Genomic DNA, 19,036 nt, shown 5'->3' with positions numbered 1-19,036 from the left:
CTTTTGCCCAGTGGTCCGCTGTGGTCATGATGAGGGTAATGAGGTGTGGGCTGCCTTCACGGCGCTGACCCAAAGCCCACTACGCTCACTTCTACTTCACACGCATTCATCTTTGTCTGGGTTTTAAGAACAAACTGTCTGATTTTCTTCTTTTTTATGACTGCGACGGTTATTACAGCATTACACCTGTCAATCAAACAGCCAACAGCGGAGTGTTTAAGTGAACGTTTAAAACACTCTAATGCTAATGGTAGTTAATGTCCAGTGATGGAAGGAGAAAAGTGGAGAAATACTGATAAAAAACATGTTGCAAGACTTCAAGTTACTTCTGAGAACATCCTACTATAAAAGGTACGTTCTGTGTCCCTCCGTCCGATCGATGTCCCGATGTTGCAGCACAGGAGGGCGTTTGTACTAGTTTTCCTCAGGTCCCAGCTCACCACAGACCAGGTCCCAGCTCACCTCGGAATGGGTCCCAGCTAACCTCGGACCGGGTCCCAGCTCACCACAGACTGGGTCCCAGCTCACCACAGACCGGGTCCCAGCTCACCACAGACCAGGTCCCAGCTCACCTCGGAACAGGTCTCAGCTCACCTCAGACCAAGGTTATAATAGTTTTGGATTTTTAATTATAGTTTAGTTTTAATTAGTTTTGACTTTTTTTTTCTCTTATTCAGTTAGTTTTAATTAGTTTTTAGAGCAGGTTTGTTAGTTTTTATTAGTTATCGTTTTTTTCTGAATGCTTAGTTTTAGTTTAGTTTAGTTTAGTTTAGTTTTAGTATTAGTTTTAGTTATTTCATATATTTTATCTTCCTCATCATCCTATTCAAAGAAATTAGTGAGGCGTGGATATGGGTTACCCTGGACACTGTATTTGGGGGTCGGGTTAGGGCGGCTCATGGACTGAGCAGAGACACAATGTACCGTACAATGTCTAAATTCCCTATAGCAGGTTGAGGTGGGGTGCAATCCATACACAACGTCACTTACGTGAAACAATGCGAAGATGTGCAAAGCATGAGAGGAGATGCACAAAGCAGCCAGCAGTTAAAGCAGATAGAAACATATATAAACCAGCTAACCAGCAGTTAAAGCAGATAGAAACATATATAAACCAGCTAACCAGCAGTTAAAGCAGATAGAAACATATATAAACCAGCTAACCAGCAGTTAAAGCAGACAGAAACATAAATAAACCAGCTAACCAGCAGTTAAAGCAGATAGAAACATATATAAACCAGCTAACCAGCAGTTAAAGCAGACAGAAACATATACAAACCACTTATAAACATATATAACCCAGTTCCTCAGCAGTAAACCACACCTTAGCAGATTTCTCATCTCTTAATCATCTCCAGTTCCATTATTAGCTAACTTTGCTTCAGTTCAGTTCAGCTAGCTGTAGCTAGTAACATCAAACGTTTTTTAACATTCTAACAGGTTCCATACCTCTGTAATTGGATTAGTTTTCATCCTCCTCTTTTCTCCTCTTCTAAACTGTGCAGTTCAGGGCTTGGAAGGCCTTTTCATGGTGATACACTCTCCAGTTTTAACCTGGATGCTAGTTCAACACTGACTCTGTCCTTTAGCTCAGCTCTGTCTGTCACTCACGCGCACACACACGGTACGCCAAAAAAAAAAAAAAAAAAACCCGACCCATGTATCACTACAGTAAACCCCAGACAGGACTGTGCTGCTGTGTCCCAGCTTTAGTCTGTATGTTCCAGGTAGAGTGGGGACCAGAAGACCACTGGAAACCACAAATGACCAGACATGACAGACTGTGAAGTGTCGTATGGTGTCACCAGCTCAAACTGCTGAAGTGAAATAAACTAATTTCATATCAATCCGACATTGACAGAGACGAAAACGAAGGGAATTGTATCCATAATTTTTATACGTTTTAGTTAGTTTTGTAAGCTCACAATACAGTTTCAGTTAGTTATCGTTTTTTTCTTTTAATTAGAGTTTTTATTTATTTCAGTTAACGAAAATGTTTTTTCAATTTTAGTTTTCGTCATTTCGTTCGTTTTCGTTAACGATAATAACCTTGTCTCAGACCGGGTCCCAGCTCACCTCAGACCGGGTCCCAGCTCACCTCGGACCGGGTCCCAGCTAACCTTGGACTGGGTCCCAGCTCACCACAGACTGGGTCCCAGCTCACCACAGACTGGGTCCAAGCTCACCCCAGACCGGGTCCCAGCTCACCACAGACCAGGTCCCAGCTCACCACAGACCGGGTCCCAACTAACCTCGGAACGGGTCCCAGCTCACCACAGACCGGGTCCCAGCTCACCAAAGATCAGGTCCCAGCTCACCTCGGACCAAGCCTGAGCTCACCACAGACCTTCACAGACCCGATCGAAACTCACATAAAAACCCAAACCTTCACCAGCATCAACTGAACTAAACTGTTTAATACCTGTTGATCCACTAATCCTATCAACACATGTAAATAAAATCTACCTGTTGAAGAACACTGTTCTGTTGTGCTAAAATTATCTGTAATCATGGTTTGCAGAAACATGAAAAAGCAACATATTATTATTATACTGATCAAATTTGTCTTGAATTTCTTCTTTTCTAAGGATTCAAAGGGCCCAGGCTGTTCCTCACAGATTCTAAGTTAGCTGTGATATTTTTGATATTGTAATATTTTAGATGCACCACTCAAATTCTTCGTCTTGTATTGGTGTAAATGTGTTCAAATCTCAATATGTGTTGGACTTTCACCTGAGAAAATCAAATATGAATAATAAAAGGTTAAAATATAGGATCATAAAATGTCTGGGAAACACTGTTTACTGTTTCAATATTTGAACAAAACTATGATTTTTTTTTCCTCCTAAAATGAATGAAACCACTTCTATTACCTAAACTTACACAGTGAACTGTGCTTTCTAATGGGAAAGGGTTGGATTTCATAACCTAAAATCTACCCGTTGAAGAACATTGTGTTCTGTTGTGCTGAAATTATATGTAATCATGGTTTGCACAAACATGCAAAAGCAACATATTATTATTATTGTACTGATTGAATTCATCTTGAATTTTTTCTCTTCTAAGGATTCAAAGGGCCCAGGGTGTTCATCACAGATTCCAAAATAGCTTTGATATTTTTGATATTGTAATATTTTAGACATATTTTAGATGCGCCACTCAAATTCTTTGTCTTGTATTGGTGTAAATGTGTTCAAATCTCAATATGTGTTGGACTTTCACTTGAGAAAATCAAATATGAATCATAAAAGGTTAAAATATAGTAACAAAGTGTCTGGGAAACACTGTTTACTGTTTCAATAGTTGAACAAAACATGACTTTTATTTCTTATTTTCCCTAAAATGAATTAAACCATTTACCTACACATTGTGTTGAAATTATATGTAATCATGGTTTGCAGAAACATGAAAAAGCAACATATTATTATTTCACTGATTGAATTGATGATTGAATTTCATTACTTTTCTAAAGATTCAAAGGGCCCATGCTTTTGTTCAGAAATTCTAATAACTAAAAAGTGAAGTAGTTTTTCCTCTGTGATCAGCCTTCGACCTTATGTTACAGCTTTATTATTGTATTTCTAACTTATAGCTGTAACTCCATCTTTATTCTCTGCACTTTGCACTACACCAGTGTTTACCCCAGCCACGAAAATTGCTTTGTTTTGTTTTGTTTTGTTTTTTTTGGGGGGGGTATAGCGCTCCATAACAAGTTCTTGAGAGGGGGGTGGATCTGACGGAGCTTATGTACGTTGCATAAGTAGTGCCCCTATTGCAACTGGGGGGATTCACCATTGACAAAACACGCTGCTTGATATTGATACTTATACAGACTAACGCCCCCCCATTCCGGTCTCAGCGCCCCCCGACAGTGTCCCAATGCTACACTACACTGTAGGTGCAATTTGTACAGCAACAAATCAGCCATATTCCACAGACCACTGGTTCCGCTCTTCATTCGGTTGTTTTTCAGCTCTACTCCACATTGATTCGAGAGTGCAGCAAAGCCAAAGGGAAATCAAGTAGCTCTTATGCTCCCTCATATATCAGTACACCCAAGCAGTAAGTACCAGAGTAGCATGATGAATAGTACTCTGGAAGAATGGTGCTGGGGTACGTCTATTGATTTCTCCATGACTAAGCATATTTTGGCGTCCTGATGTGGCAGGTGCTGCTCATGGACGGTGGCAGCGGTGACAGCAGATGTAACCACTCTGTTGGGACACTGCGGTGGTCAGTCTTTATCAGTGTTGTGCAAGTTACTTCCAAACTGTAATCCATTACAGATTACCTGTTACTGTTCTTTAAAAGAAAGTCCTTGCCTTACAATATTACTGTCTCAGAATTGTGATGCGTTACATGACTCCTGTATTACTTTTGAGTTACATACGGGGTCTTGTCATAAATGGTAGAACCCAGTAGAACCCAACCCCCCCACCCCCACCCCCAAAATATATAAGAGATAGTGGAGCCTGGAGCCTTGGGGCACATACATTTGCACCCCGTGGTACAAGTGGACAAATAGCTCAGTAAGTAACGCTATGGTCTACGATGTTCCAATCCCTGCAGGAACGCTTGCAATTTTTTCAACATTTTCCATGTTAAAAAAAGGGGCAGGGCCAAGGACATGGGTAGATAAATATGCAAGCGATAAAGAATTTTAACTAGTCACGGAAATGTTAGCTTACCTTGTTATTGCTGTTTACAGGGATCATGCTACATAGATTTTTAATATCGCTGTGCGATAAATTATTATTGTATGCTGTGCATACTTAGGTGTGTTAGGTGTGTTAGGTTATTGTATTATATACATTACTTGTATTGTACATATATATATATCTATAGATATATAGATATATATATCTTTTATTCTGTTTATTATTTATTTATTTGTTCCATTGATGGCTGTGTGTGGGATGATTTTGATTCATGGTCTTGCTAGGGGTTGTTTTTGGAAGGGGGTTCATTTGAGCATTTAAATTATGGGCACTATTGAACATGTACCAAGTAAAATATGACTGAAAATTGATTAGTAATGCTCTACATCAGTGTTTTTCAACCACATAAGTGTGGCATGAAAAATCATCAGGTGTGCCATGGAAGATTATCCAGTTTCACCTGATTGATACTCTAAGTGAGCGGCGTGATATAGACATGTACAACTGCATGCACCAATTATCCACTCTACAACAGTTTCTCTTTGCAAAGTGAAAATGAAAGTGAACCAGCCCTGATGCAGTGTGTTTTGTTGATAAACCCCCTACACACTAGTGATGTGTGGACCCATGGATTGGGTTGGGGTGGGTGCATATGCCTCTGTTATGAGGATCTCAATCTGTAAACTGGGAGTCCACCTGAGGGGTCACTGATGAACCCCTCTCAACTTTCTTTCTTCAATTCCTGCAAGAATATCAGGTTTGTGTTCAACTAAACAGGCCCACGATTCACACTAAGTAAATTGAGACTATTCATTCATTCATTCATTCATTCATTTTCTAAACCCACTTTATCCTCACTAGGGTCACTGGGGTCGCTGGAGCCTATCCCAGCTACTAATGGGCGAAGGTGGGGTACACCCTGGACATGTCGCCAGTAAATTGTGATGAGATTTGCATTATATTTTGATAAATATACTTTTTGTGACATTTTTGTTTGGTGGTGTGCCTTGGGATTTTTCTAATGTAAAATATGTGCCGCGGCTCAAAAAGGTTGGGAAACACTATCCAGCTCTTCCATCCTGTTCACACTGGCTCAGAGACATGGAGTCCTGCGCAAGTCCAGAGAAGGTCAGATATACTGTTCGGAGATCAGAGAATAAATTTTACAAAAGAATGGTGTCCCTTCTTGGTATTTTATGAGAAATCCACAATAATAACCTCTGAGTAGCCCCCCCCCCCCCCCCCCATTTTTTAAAAAAAAGAAATACATTTTAATATATTCATTTTTTATATTATTTATTTTCTTTTCCTTTGCTCTTTTTTCTATTGTCTTTTTTTCTATTGTTCTTTTATACTGCGCTTATTAATGCTGTTTAAACATGGTTGTTAACATTTTTTATAATTTTCATTCTGTCTTTTCAGAATTTTTTTCAGTGGTTGTTTGTATTTGTTCATGTCTGGGTGGGGTTATGTGTTGTGTCATGAGTGGATGTTGTTTAGAAAATCAAAAATCTCCTTCCTGTAAAGTGAATGTCTTATTCATGTTCTGTTATTAATAAAAAAAGACCTTTGAAAGAAAGAAAGAAAACAGTTGGGAAACACTGCCCTACATTACTGCATTACAGCAAAAAGTAATCTGTTACTGTAATGCATTACTTTTGTAACATCTTACTCCCAACACTGGTCTTTATCATGAAATACGCCGGGACCCTCTGATGCTGTCGTTGGTCCAAACCGGTGTTAACGTCCTGATGAAGTGCTGGCGGTGCAGTGTGAGGCCGGCCTCTCAGTCGGTGGTGTTGGCCCAGTAAATTCCCTTTAGGACAGGTCACATTTACACACAGATGGTGTTTAAAGGCTGTTTGGCTCAGAGCGTACGTTTGAGTCCACAGGAGGAAGTAGGAAGGGGGATGGGAAATCCAGACATACAGGGATATGGACTAAAGTCCTCTGCCTGGGCCCTGTTAGAGCTGTTTTACTAAAACTTAGACAAACTTTATCGATCCACAGGGGAAATTAGTTGGTCACAGTAGCTCAGTTGCAAACAAAAACACTTGAAAAAACACTAGCAAAAAAAAAAAAAAAAAGGAAAGTAAGTATGAGGAGATAAAAGCAATAAATAATATAAATAAAATACACTAATAAAGTAGAAAAAATACAAGATTTGCTCAAACATACTATTATAAATAATGTTTGTTTTTGCTTATTTTTCCTGCTGTACATGTTAAAGGCTCATTTCAGTTACTTTATAGACTGTTGGTAGTTTAACCTACATTAATGGATCCTATTCTACAAGACCATCATATGTTTGAAGCATCGCTGTCCTGTGAGAACCATGTATGTCTAAAAAATATCTGATTACAGTGGATGCACCTTGTCTTACTCATTGTCTGTCTATGCACCAATGTGTTTTTTCTATCTGATAAAAACACAAATCCCGCTCAAAATTATGTACATTAAAAAAAAGTCACAAGAATTATATGTTATTGTATATTTTTGCAAACCACTGATGTGTTTAACTGCAACATTTCTGCACAACAAATCTGTGACATGTTGATATTTCTACATACATGTAGTGTGTATATATATATATATACACACACATACATATGAACACCAGAGCATATATCTACCACACCAGACAAGACCCCAGGTGTAGGCTGTGTAGAGAAGCCCCTGAGACCATCCAACACATCCCAGCAGGTGTAAGATGCTGGCAGGCAAGGCATACGTGGAACGGCATAACCAGGTCACGGGTATAGTGTACAGGAACATCTGTACTGAGTATGGACTGGAGGTCCCAGGGTCCAGATGGGAGACACCCAAGGTGACAGAGAACAAACAAGCCCAGATCCTGTGGGACGTCCCAGATTCAGACCGACAAGATGGTGATGGCTAATCAGCCCGACAGAGTGGAGGTGGATGAACATTGAAAGACAGCGGTAGTGATAGATGGAGAAACCCCAAGTGATAGCAACATCAGAAAGAAAGACCATGAGAAGTTTGAGAAATACCAAGGGCTGAAAGAGGAGATAGAGAAAATGTGGGGTGTGAAGGCAACAGTGGTACCAGTAGTGATCGGGGCACTAGGGGCAGTGACCCCCCAAGCTGAGAGGATTGAACCAGCAGATACCAGGAACAACATCAGAGACCTCTGTCCAAAAAAGTGCAATCCTAGGAACAGCTAAGATCCTGTGCAGAACCCTCAGGCTCCCAGGCCTCTGGAAGAGGACCCAAGTCTGAAGGAGACACCGCCCAGGTGGGCCAGAAGAAGATTGTACTTTTTTTTTTATTTTACACACACACACACACACACACACACATATATATATATATATATATATATATATATATATATATATATATATATATATATATACATACACACACACATATATATATACTGTTTTATCCTGTGTTGCTGACTTTTTTCAATGGAAAGGAGCTAAAGTTTTCTTGTAATGCCACTATATGTCGATGACATTACACACTATTTTGTATGTTCATGAGGTCAATATGTAACCTGTTTTCAGATGTTTTTATATTCTATTTGGCTGCTGATTGTTCAGTGAATCACAGACACTTTTACAGAGATGAATTTGTTAATGAATGGAATTAAAATCTACAAATGCTTCATATTTGGTCACTACGTGTTTCCAAGAAAAGTTAAAGAAAACAGTGATGGTTAAAGTTGGCAGTACTAGTTTTAACTGCTCCTGGTGTTATAGACCAGTGTTGAATACTCCATACTGGGTACTAGTTCATTCCACATTTCCTTAAGTCCATTCATTGAATTTTTCAGCAGAGGCAATAAAGTAATTTTTATATGTTTATTTTTTTTATAGTTAGAATACTCATTTCTTTTAATTACTACCTGTCTTATAAGTAAAAAAAAAAAAAAGGGATCTAGCCGTGGAACTTTGTTTTAAAACAGTAAAAGATAGAACAGACAGTGACTCACAGTACATTTATAAATGACAAAAACTAATGAAGACTGAAATGAGAGTATGGCACAAAGACTGGACTAAAACTACAATTAAAACAGGCAGACAAAAACAACACTACCTCCAGTTCAATGTGATTTGACTATTTTTGAGTTGAACTTTTGGAGGATTTTCCATCCTTACCATAGTGCTTTCAAATATGATCAGTCTCATAGATTACTGTACGTTATCATCCATGCAATAAAAATTTTGTCAAGCCCAAGTTCACAGATTTATGTTCTCAGCGATGTCCTCCATTTCTCTCCTTAACAACCTCTTTTTAAAGAGCAAAAAGCCTCCGACTGCAGAAAAACCCTGGTCTGGGCTGTGTAGACACGTTTAGAGAGATGTAAAAGGTAAATACGTTGGAGTAACAGTGTTTGGACGAACGTGTCTCTGGGCAACAAGCATCTGCTCAGATGCAGCCAAACAGATGCTTGTTAACACAGCGTTGTGTAAATATGTTGGTTTTACAGACCTGCTTGGACTGCAGAATGAGCACGATGACACGGTTTAGTTTGTTTTTTTACTCTGGGATAAATTTTTTCAGCTAAAACCATATTGTATAATCCACAAGGCTGACTCATTGAAATGATTTAAACAAATATATACGAACTGAAATACACTATATGGACAAAAGTATGTGGACATGTTGAATTTAGGTGTTTCTTTACTGACAGGGGTCTGGGATACAAAACAATAATGACTAATGTTATAATATAGTTTTATATTGGAATAAATATCATTGTATTGGTTAGTTTGGTTTAAATTGTTATCTTTGCCTCCGAAATGCCTCAAATAAGGTTTTTACTTAATTTCTCTCAACTTTTATTTATTTATTTATTTTTATCCATGAGTGATTTTAAATGTTCTACCTCAAATTTCTACAATTATTTTTGTGCTCTGACTGTAAATAATCAATTTCTACCACAACTAACCATCTACTTTCTTCACATCTCACTGAGGAAGAAAAATCTCCTGTTAAATTTTTTAGGAAATATTGATGTTTATTAACTACATGGACAAAAATATTGGGACACGTCGAATTCAGGTCTTTCTTTTCTAACAGGGATCTGGGATACAACACAATAATGACAAATGTTATAATATAGTTTTATATTGGGATAAATATCACTGCATTGGTTAGTTTGGTTTAAATTGTTATAAGGCTAATGAAGTTCATTTTGTCTTCTGTTTATGTAATTATACTTTCCTTTTGTTTTGTTCCTTGTCTGAACCAAAGAAAAAAAGAAAAGTACAATTAAATTGTTATGTTTCCTTCCGAAATGCCTCAAATATAGTTTTTACTTAATTTCTTTCAACATTGATTTGTTTTTTGTTTTTTTAATCCATGACTATGATTTTAAATGTTCTACCTCTAAATTTCTACAATATTTTTCGTGCTCTGACTGTAAATAATTTTCTACCACAACGAAACATCTACTTTCTACAACAACTTTAAGGAGATATTGATGTTTATAAACTATATGGACATAAATATTGGGACACATCATGGCTACAGCTATCAGATGTCCTGTTCATGCTGATTTAAGATATAAACATCAATATTAATTAATTTATTTAGAGTCAGAGCATGAGAAATATTTTAGAAATTTAGAGGTAGAACATTTAAAATCATAATCAGGGATAAAAAAAAAAAAAAAAAAAATCAATGTTGAGAGAAATTAAGCAAAAACTATTTCTGAGGTGTTTTTTAGAAGCAAAGATAACAATTTGAACCAAACTAACCAATGCAATGATATTTATCTCAATATAAAACTATATTATGATATTATTCACAATTGTTTTGTATCCCAGACCTCTGTTAGAAAAGAAACACCTGAATTCAACGTGTCCACATACTTTTGTCCATATAGTAACTGAAAATGTTCTATCTGCACTCATCTCTTTTACTTTATTTTAATTGATTTTTATTTGTTTTATTGATTATGTTTTAATTGTGTGTTTTTAACTTGTCTCTCTTCCATTTTTGGAAAGCACCGTGAACTTCCCTGTGTATAAATTACGTTATACTAATACATTTGCCTTGCCATAGTGTATTTTTTTGGTTAAAACCATATCGTGTAATGCACTGAGACAGACCCATTGAAGTGATTTAACCAAATATAAACAAACTGAAAAATCTCAAAAGGTTAAATAGGACTGAGTTGAAAGAAGTGTTTTCTATTTTTAGTGGAGGGGAGTGAAAAGGCCTCGACCGCTCTGATATCCATAAATCTTAGATGGCTGGTTTTGCAGAGTGACTCCATGTATATTTCATCGGTGTCACTTTTGAGCAGGTGACCAGCTGACGGTTGTCCTCACGAAAACCCCAAATCAATAAATCAGCAGGTGCACCGTGACACTGTTGGCTGAGAACGTTGATGAAAAAGCTCCAATTCTTCCTGACAGCAGATTACCGTCACTACCGCCACACGCCAGGCACTGTACGTCCTCTACACTCACACACACACACACACACACACACACACATACACACACGGTTGTCAGACTGTGTGAAGTTCGCTGCTCTGGGACTTCGCTCACCTCCCTCAAACTCCGTCTGACAGTTCCCAGAGTTTTCCTTCAGGCTCTCTTCCTCGTTGATGATGATGTTCTCTATGTCCTTCATGGTCAGGTGGTCGCGGAAGGCGTAGAACAGGATGTGTTTCAGCTCCTCCAGGGTGATCCTCTGCATGTCGAACTGCAGGAGGAGAAAGGAAGGAGAAACCGTCAGAAAGATGGTCCACGTCCTCTGGTATGGAGACCAGCATCAGGCCAGTACACACCAGGAGGACGCAGGTATTCAGATGAACAGGATTCTGTGAAATAATCCTCATAATCCTGTTCAAATCACTGATGAAACCAACAGAAATAACCTACTCCGACTGAAGGTTCCACAGTTCAATTCCCCAAACCAGCAGAGAACCTTTACCCCTTATAGAATATTATCACAAATTAACCTCAGTGTTCCACTGTTACTCAACACTGCCTGAAAGTACATAACGTCACCTTCCTAAAAGTACTTTCATCATCATATCATCACCAGAATTTGAATAATCAAACAGTGGCGAATCCAGAAAAACTGGAACTGGGGTGGGGGGTGGGTGTTCAAGGGGTTCAAAAATCACATAAAACTGTATTTTTTTATTATCATACACTAATAAAACGAATACAGTTTAACTAAAATGACCACTTTTGGAAGGTTTTTCTCAGTTAAAGCATTGAATTCCACTGAATTCCAAATAATTTAAACATCAGAATTAAAAACAACAGGATACAGCAGAGGTATAGGCCTCTGTTTGACAACTTTGTATGATTCACTCAGTCAGTCTGTGTTCAGACATATTTAATATTAGTTCATGCAGTTCTATAGTTCCATCTGTATATTAATACATTCCATACCTCCTGTGGCTGCCCCTTTGGTTTTCACGCAGACCCAAATGCTGCTTAAACAGACAGTTGTCTCTTCATGATTAGACTTTTGTCTAGTTTAGATTTAACTCCCTTTAACATATAGCAGTGGTTTCCAACCAGTGTACCACAGCACATATGTGTGCCGTGGAAAATTATCCAATTTCACCTGATTGTTGTAAGCAAGCAGCGTGATATAGATACATACGACTGCACACACCAGTGATCCACTACAACAACAGTCTCCTGTTTCCCTTTACGAAATAAAAGTTAAAGTAAAAGTGAAACGGCCATGATGCAGCGTATTCTGCTGATAAACCCCTCTCTCACTAGTGATGCACAGATTAGTGGGTTACCCGCGTACCCTGGGTATTGGCTTGGGGGGGGGGGGGGTATGCCTCCCATACTATTATACAACAGACCTAAATCCGGGGGTCCGTCTGAGGGGTCGCTAATGCACCCCTCTCAGCCTTCTTGTTCCAAATGCCCCACCACAATTTCGCCCCTGCACCCCCGATGTGCTCACAGTGGATCTACAAATACACAAAACATTTAGTAACAGGCAGAATATTGATAAACTCACACTTACTTCTCTTAAGACATAGGAAAAATTGAAGAGGTCATTTTTTCGAGGTTATTCTGAAAGTATTTCACTGGTCTGATCCACTTGAGATTGAAGTGGTCTGGATCATCCTTAATTCTTAATATTTTCAGTGTAATTTTTTTAATTTCCCAAATCATCCCATGGGCTGGACTGGACCCTTTGGTGGGCCAGTTTTGGCCCTCAGGCCACATGTTTGACACCCCTGGTGTAACCAAAGAAGAAACCTACCAATAAAAAGGCAAAAAATGATGAGATATTAATAAATACAGTTTTAATTTCCACATGTGTCAGTGCACGAGCTATTGACTCTGATTAATCTAATTTCCACAGCATCTAAAAAAAAATATCAGTACTGTGAGTATTTTTTCATCATTTAATGCAAATGTTCATGAAATAGTATGAAGAAAAACCACAGTTCATCCGTGGCTGACATCTTGCACCAAAAACAATGTGCCTAAAAGTAGGTAAAAACGTCATAAATCAGCTTGTATGTTCTAATAATTCTTGTCCGTGCACATCCCAGTTCTTCCCACAGACATCCATTCACCTCTAATGCATTCACTTTAATCAGAGCATTGCACAGTCGAACTGTTGATTAAATTAAATGCCCTAGAGTTATGGGCTGGGTCTGATTGATTTAAGGTTCACTTTGTGTGTTTGGTCGTTCTGTGTGTGGCTTCTATAGACTGAAAATGTGTGAACAGGAGAAGCTTCAATGTCAAAGAAAAGTTTCTGTTGGAGAAATTCAGAACATCTTTGCATGTGTAACTTGGCTCACAGAGGTCAGATCAAAGCAAAGATACAAAACACTGACGGCAGGATTTACACAAAGCACACATACAGATACACAGCAGCCTTGTAAAAACAGCCCATGACGGGAAATGATCGCCTATAAATCCTGATGCGTTTGTGACCTTGTGTTCGTCAGACTGGACTGGATCTCAGGAGGGAGTCTCTACTCGACAATGAATCCAATCGGTGACACTGAGGTATAGATTTCAGCTCTAATGAAAGTAATGAACAATGACAGGACAAGGTGAGTGAACATGCAGAGAATGAACGAACAACAGCAGAGGAAGTTTACTTAGAGAGATTCATTAACCCTTTAAGCACCAAAGTCACAACTGGCAACATGTTCCTCCTCTTTTCCTTTGGGTTGTTCCTTTTCAGCCAATCATCTTCCTCCATTTTAACCCTATCCTCTGCATCCCCTTCTCTCAAACCAACTATACTTTCATCTCCTCTTTCACTACATCCATAAACCTAGTCTTGGGTGTTCCTCTAGACAAGCAACACAACAGAATGAAACAGACCATAATAGCTCCAGGTATGTTTCCAAATCTTGTTACCACCTCCCACCAGTAGATGGCGGACATTTGCTTTTAAAATCCTAACCCCATTTCAGGGCATGTTTCTATTCAAAGTGAAGAAGAAAATCCAGTTTGATAGATAAAGACAGATTTGGCTACTCTGCTGTTTGGCCAAAAAGCTACTAAAATTTTCTGCATTTTACTTTGCACTAACGTTCAGACTAATCTCATGAAATTGCGTTGTACGAGGGCTGTTCAATAAGTTCATGGCCTCACCCAGAAATACTGGTTGTTATAATACAGGATGTTACATTCTTTCGTGATGGGATAGTGATGCTTGAACATCGATGGACCAAGTGCATTGCTGTAAATGGAGATTATGTTGAAAAATAAAATATAAATTATCAGTCTGTGTTGTTCTGTTCTGGGTGAGGCCATGAACTTATTGAACGGCCCTCGTATATCACGCCAGTTCTTATTGTATTTGGCGTGCTATACATATGCATTTTCATCCTTTCGCGTGTTATTCAACGCCATTTGATGGCAAGATCTCCGGTTTACATATCCATAACCGCTAACCCTAACCCCTAACCCTAACCGCTAATTGCGCTAGTGGCTAATCACGCTAATCACGAACCCCAACCCTAAACCTAACTACTAATCACACTAGCAGCTAATCGCACTAATCGCTAACACTAAACCTAACCACTAACTGTGCTAGCCACTAATTGCTAATCTCATGTTATTTTACATGGCGTGAACATACACACGCAAAGCTTATAATGCGTACAGATAACACGCCACTTTTAATTGACGTCTTATCTGTACACATTTTATGATAGCATATTGCAATGTTTCAGTTCATTTATTTTAATGATAAGATGACAAAAAAACAAAAACACCAAGAAAAATTTCATGTAAATATGTTCAAAGTTTAATTTTACTCAAAGTTATGCAATCCAATATGGCTGCCGCTATGTCACATCACAACATGTAAATTAGATGAGTACATTAATCTCCCATCAAAAACTTCAGGTCATACCCACTATTTGTGTCATTTATTGTATGATTTTATTTTTAACCACTTCCAACATACCGCTTTTTAAAATCTTGATATCAAAATTGTTATTAAAAAAACAAAACAAAAAAACTCTGACACCTAAAGGGTTAACTCTGTGGTTTTGTTGAACAGGATGAGATGCATAAACCGATGCTTACTTCAGTTCCAGATCATGGCAGGACTGATTTTTTCTTAATTTCTTCAACTTAACCTCTATTTAACCAGGAAAGACTCACTTAGATTAAAGTGTATAAACCAGACTCACATCATAAACACAAACTTCTACTGAAATACCAGGTAAATATAAAGTATGTGCAAAGAGAGTAGTTATAGTATTAAATTAACTATGCAAAATATCTACAACCAGATGTTTCTACTTTCGTGGCATTAAAAACCCATTTAAAAGTGCTCAATAAGAGCAGCTGTTTAATTTAAGCAGATTTAAGGTGTTTTTCCAGTTTAATTTATGCCTTTGGAACAGATGGAAACATTAAAAACCGACCCAGAAGATTTTAATTACTTGTAGTTTTTTGACAGATGTGATGGAAACAGACTGAGGATACATTTACAGGTGAGAACATGTGAATGTTTGAGTCTGCATGTGGACGAACAGATCAACAGTGATGAGTAAAGTTCAGAATAAACCCCCGATCTCCACGGTAAACAGCTTTTAGACGATGCGTTCATGTACATCACGTCACCATAGTCCAGCACAGACATAAACAATGCAGCAACACGTCTCTTTAAAGCCTCAAAACCTGTTCTTAAAGTTGCCAGATGCCACTAGTTAACATCACATCCTACCTGGATGCTATATTTAGATGATTTTCTTTGTTTTATTCAGTTCTAATTCAGCTCCTAAATGTGTCCCACTGGACCATGATCTGCCACAAGTCAGATACTGACGATTAAATTAATAAATCTTATGAGTTTAGCTTCTTCTTATACCAGACCGACATAATATCATGCATACAGGCTCTGCCGTTGTCAGATGTTTGGACCCAGAAATTAATTTTACTGCTCAATGATGCCAGATTTCACAATTAGTGAAATTATTAGTGAGATTATTAATTAATTAGGCCACTTAGTGTATTAGCATATTTATATTTTATGCACAGTTGATGTTATAAATACAACTACAAGTGTGTGCATCTGAAAAAACAAAACAAAAACAAAAACAAAAAATGATGAATTTCGACTTAGGTTTAAATTTGTGCATTTATTTGACATGGACATGGGGGTCAGGAGGTTCATGATAATAATAATAATAATAATAATAATAATGATAATAAATTGCATTTATAAAGCACTTTTCATTCAGCAGAATATCAAAGTGCTACAGAGAAAAGACAGTCCAATAAAAAATAAAAGAATAAAAATAAAAAATAAAAATACCGTATCAGGAATAAAAGACTAGGCGAATAAAACAGAGCATCAAGGTGGCCCATAAAAAACCTGTCTAAACAGGAATGTTTTTAGCCCCCTTTTGAAGGAGTCTAGTGGCTGAGGAGCTCTTAGGTGGTCAGGGAGGGAGTTCCAGATATGGGGGGCGGCAGAGGAGAAGGCCCGGTCACCCATGGTCCAAAGTTTAGTTCCGGGGTGGGGGGTGGGGGGGGGTGGGGGGGTTGCTGTGGGGCCCCGGAGACTACAGGTGGAGACTATGCACCTTTATGATGACATAAAGGGCCGTTAATTCAAAAAAGGATGAGAAACACTATACTAAACAATATATTTTCAGTTTGATAATTAAATAAATATACCTAAATAAGTGTGCAAAAAACATTGCTGTGTTGTTAAAAATTGTGTGATTATAATGAGGAACATTTGAATAATTTAACGACAGATAATTCAAGCACAGACAAATAGAATTCACCTCTTATTGTGTTTTCAGTGCAGTCGGTATCAGATGTAGGTTTTACACCTTCCAACATGACAGTTACTGTAACTCAGACATGTGTTCTGACTCCACTGAAACTGTGAAACAGATTAACGAGTAGAGAACCAGTATGACCAAATAAACATACTAAAATAAGTCAACTTTCATGCGACAGTAGTCACTTTTCCATTGACCCTCAAATTGCGTGAGTATAACTTGTGCATAAAAATGTACCTAGTGGAAAAATGACAATTTCACCCAAACTCTTGTTTCAAGTTTTTGCGCTGGTAAGAGGTGGTTTTTCAGTCATAGTGCAAATGGTATAACACGCAAAACTTCAATGAGAAAGACCTTTTTCTGCAACTAGAGTCACGTGAATAAAAAAAATGGATGTTGACAGACATTACAACAAGAGAAGAAGAAAAGTTTTAAAAGAAACATGGTGCAGTGTCTGTGGACGCACCAGGAAATTGAATCATTTTTTAATTTAGAACGGGATGATATATAATAATAACCAATATATCTGTAAATCAACACTAGATAGATAGATAGATACAGGGTGGGGAAGCAAAATTTACAATGAACATTTAGTTGTTTTTTCTCAGCAGGCACTACGTCAATTGTTTTGAAACCAAACATATATTGATGTCATAATCATACCTAACACTATTATCCATACCTTTTCAGGAACTTTTGCCCATATGAGTAATCAGGAAAGCGAACGTCAAAGAGTGTGGGATTTGCTGAATGCACTCGTCACACCAAAGGAGATTTCAAAAATAGTTGGAGTGTCCATAAAGACTGTTTATAATGGAAAGAAGAGAATGACTATGAGCAAAACTATTACGAGAAAGTCTGGAAGATACTATTAAAGAAGAATGGGAGAAGTTGTCACCTGAATATTTGAGGAACACTTGCGCAAGTTTCAGGAAGCGTGTGAAGGCAGTTATTGAGAAAGAAGGAGGACACATAGAATAAAAACATTTTCTATTATGTCAGTTTTCTTGTGGCAAATAAATTCTCATGACTTTCAATAAACTAATTGGTCATACACTGTCTTTCAATCCCTGCCTCAAAATATTGTAAATTTTGCCTCCCCACCTTGTAGATAGATAGATAGATAGATAGATAGATAGATAGATAGATAGATAGATAGATAGATAGATAGATAGATAGATAGATAGATAGATAGATAGATAGATAGATAGATAGATAGATAGATAGATAGATAGATAGATAGCTTTATTGTCTGCTCCAAGTAAAAACACAAAATTCATCTTTTGTCACAGCTGTAAGACAAAATTTAAAAAACACACTCAGGCATTAAAAACATCCCAACACACTCAAAAGCACAATTCAATGGACAAAAACAAGTAAAAAACATAAAACGTCTATTTATGTTCATTGCCATGTTTATGGAATGACTTCTCGTATCATCTCACGACACTAAACAAATCATTACATTTGTGATTTAATGGAAAAACCGACATTACGCACTTCTGTTTTTTCGACATTTAGTAAATATCAGTAAAGTTTTACACATATGTCCAATGGAAAAGTGACTAGTGATGCCATCGCAGTGGTTAAAGTGTTAATTATCTGTGTGATCAGTGTTTTCTGTGGTGTGGATTCCTAGGCATCAGTGGATGAATATTGACAGCCTTGACATTCTTACATCATCTCCTCCTAGAAACATTCTGCACCATCAATTCCTCACTATAAAACTGGACACATAACAGTTCCAGTTTGGACCCAGCCCTTCCACTCACTGACAATAACTGATCGTATTGATCATATGAGTGATGCACTGGATAATTACATAAATCACAACATAAATCACATTTCCACGTACATCACACTGTGCAGCGATGTCATTTGTTATCTCTGCACCTCAGCTCACAAACACTCTGCCAGTCCGCCTCCAGTGTTAATCGGCCTTCGTTAAGATTCATCATCACAGCTAATTAAAAGTTAGGGGTCAGCGCTTTATCTTTTATTTGCAAGTTCATTAATCAAAAGAGAAAGCAAATGTAAATGTTGGCAAGAGAGAAGTAAAACAATAGATGCACAGAATAATGAATCACACATTTTATTGAAATGCAAATTAAAACTGACAGAAGGGATAATTATA

General features: G+C 37.8%; 1 protein-coding gene across 1 annotated transcript in view; it reads right to left on the bottom strand.

The window, feature by feature from the left end:
* The window catches only part of LOC115430956 (calcium-binding protein 8), a 222,416-nt gene that overhangs the window by 13,917 nt on the left and 189,463 nt on the right, over positions 1 to 19,036 (bottom strand). The window contains exon 5 of the mRNA XM_030151161.1: positions 11,189 to 11,345. Within this exon, the coding sequence (XP_030007021.1) occupies positions 11,189 to 11,345 (157 nt within the window). The remainder of the gene's footprint in view (positions 1 to 11,188; positions 11,346 to 19,036) is intronic.

The sequence above is a fragment of the Sphaeramia orbicularis genome, chromosome 13 (genome assembly GCF_902148855.1).
Source record: "Sphaeramia orbicularis chromosome 13, fSphaOr1.1, whole genome shotgun sequence".
In the NCBI taxonomy this organism is placed as follows: Eukaryota; Metazoa; Chordata; class Actinopteri; order Kurtiformes; family Apogonidae; genus Sphaeramia; species Sphaeramia orbicularis.
This window is presented reverse-complemented; position numbering and strand designations above follow the sequence as displayed.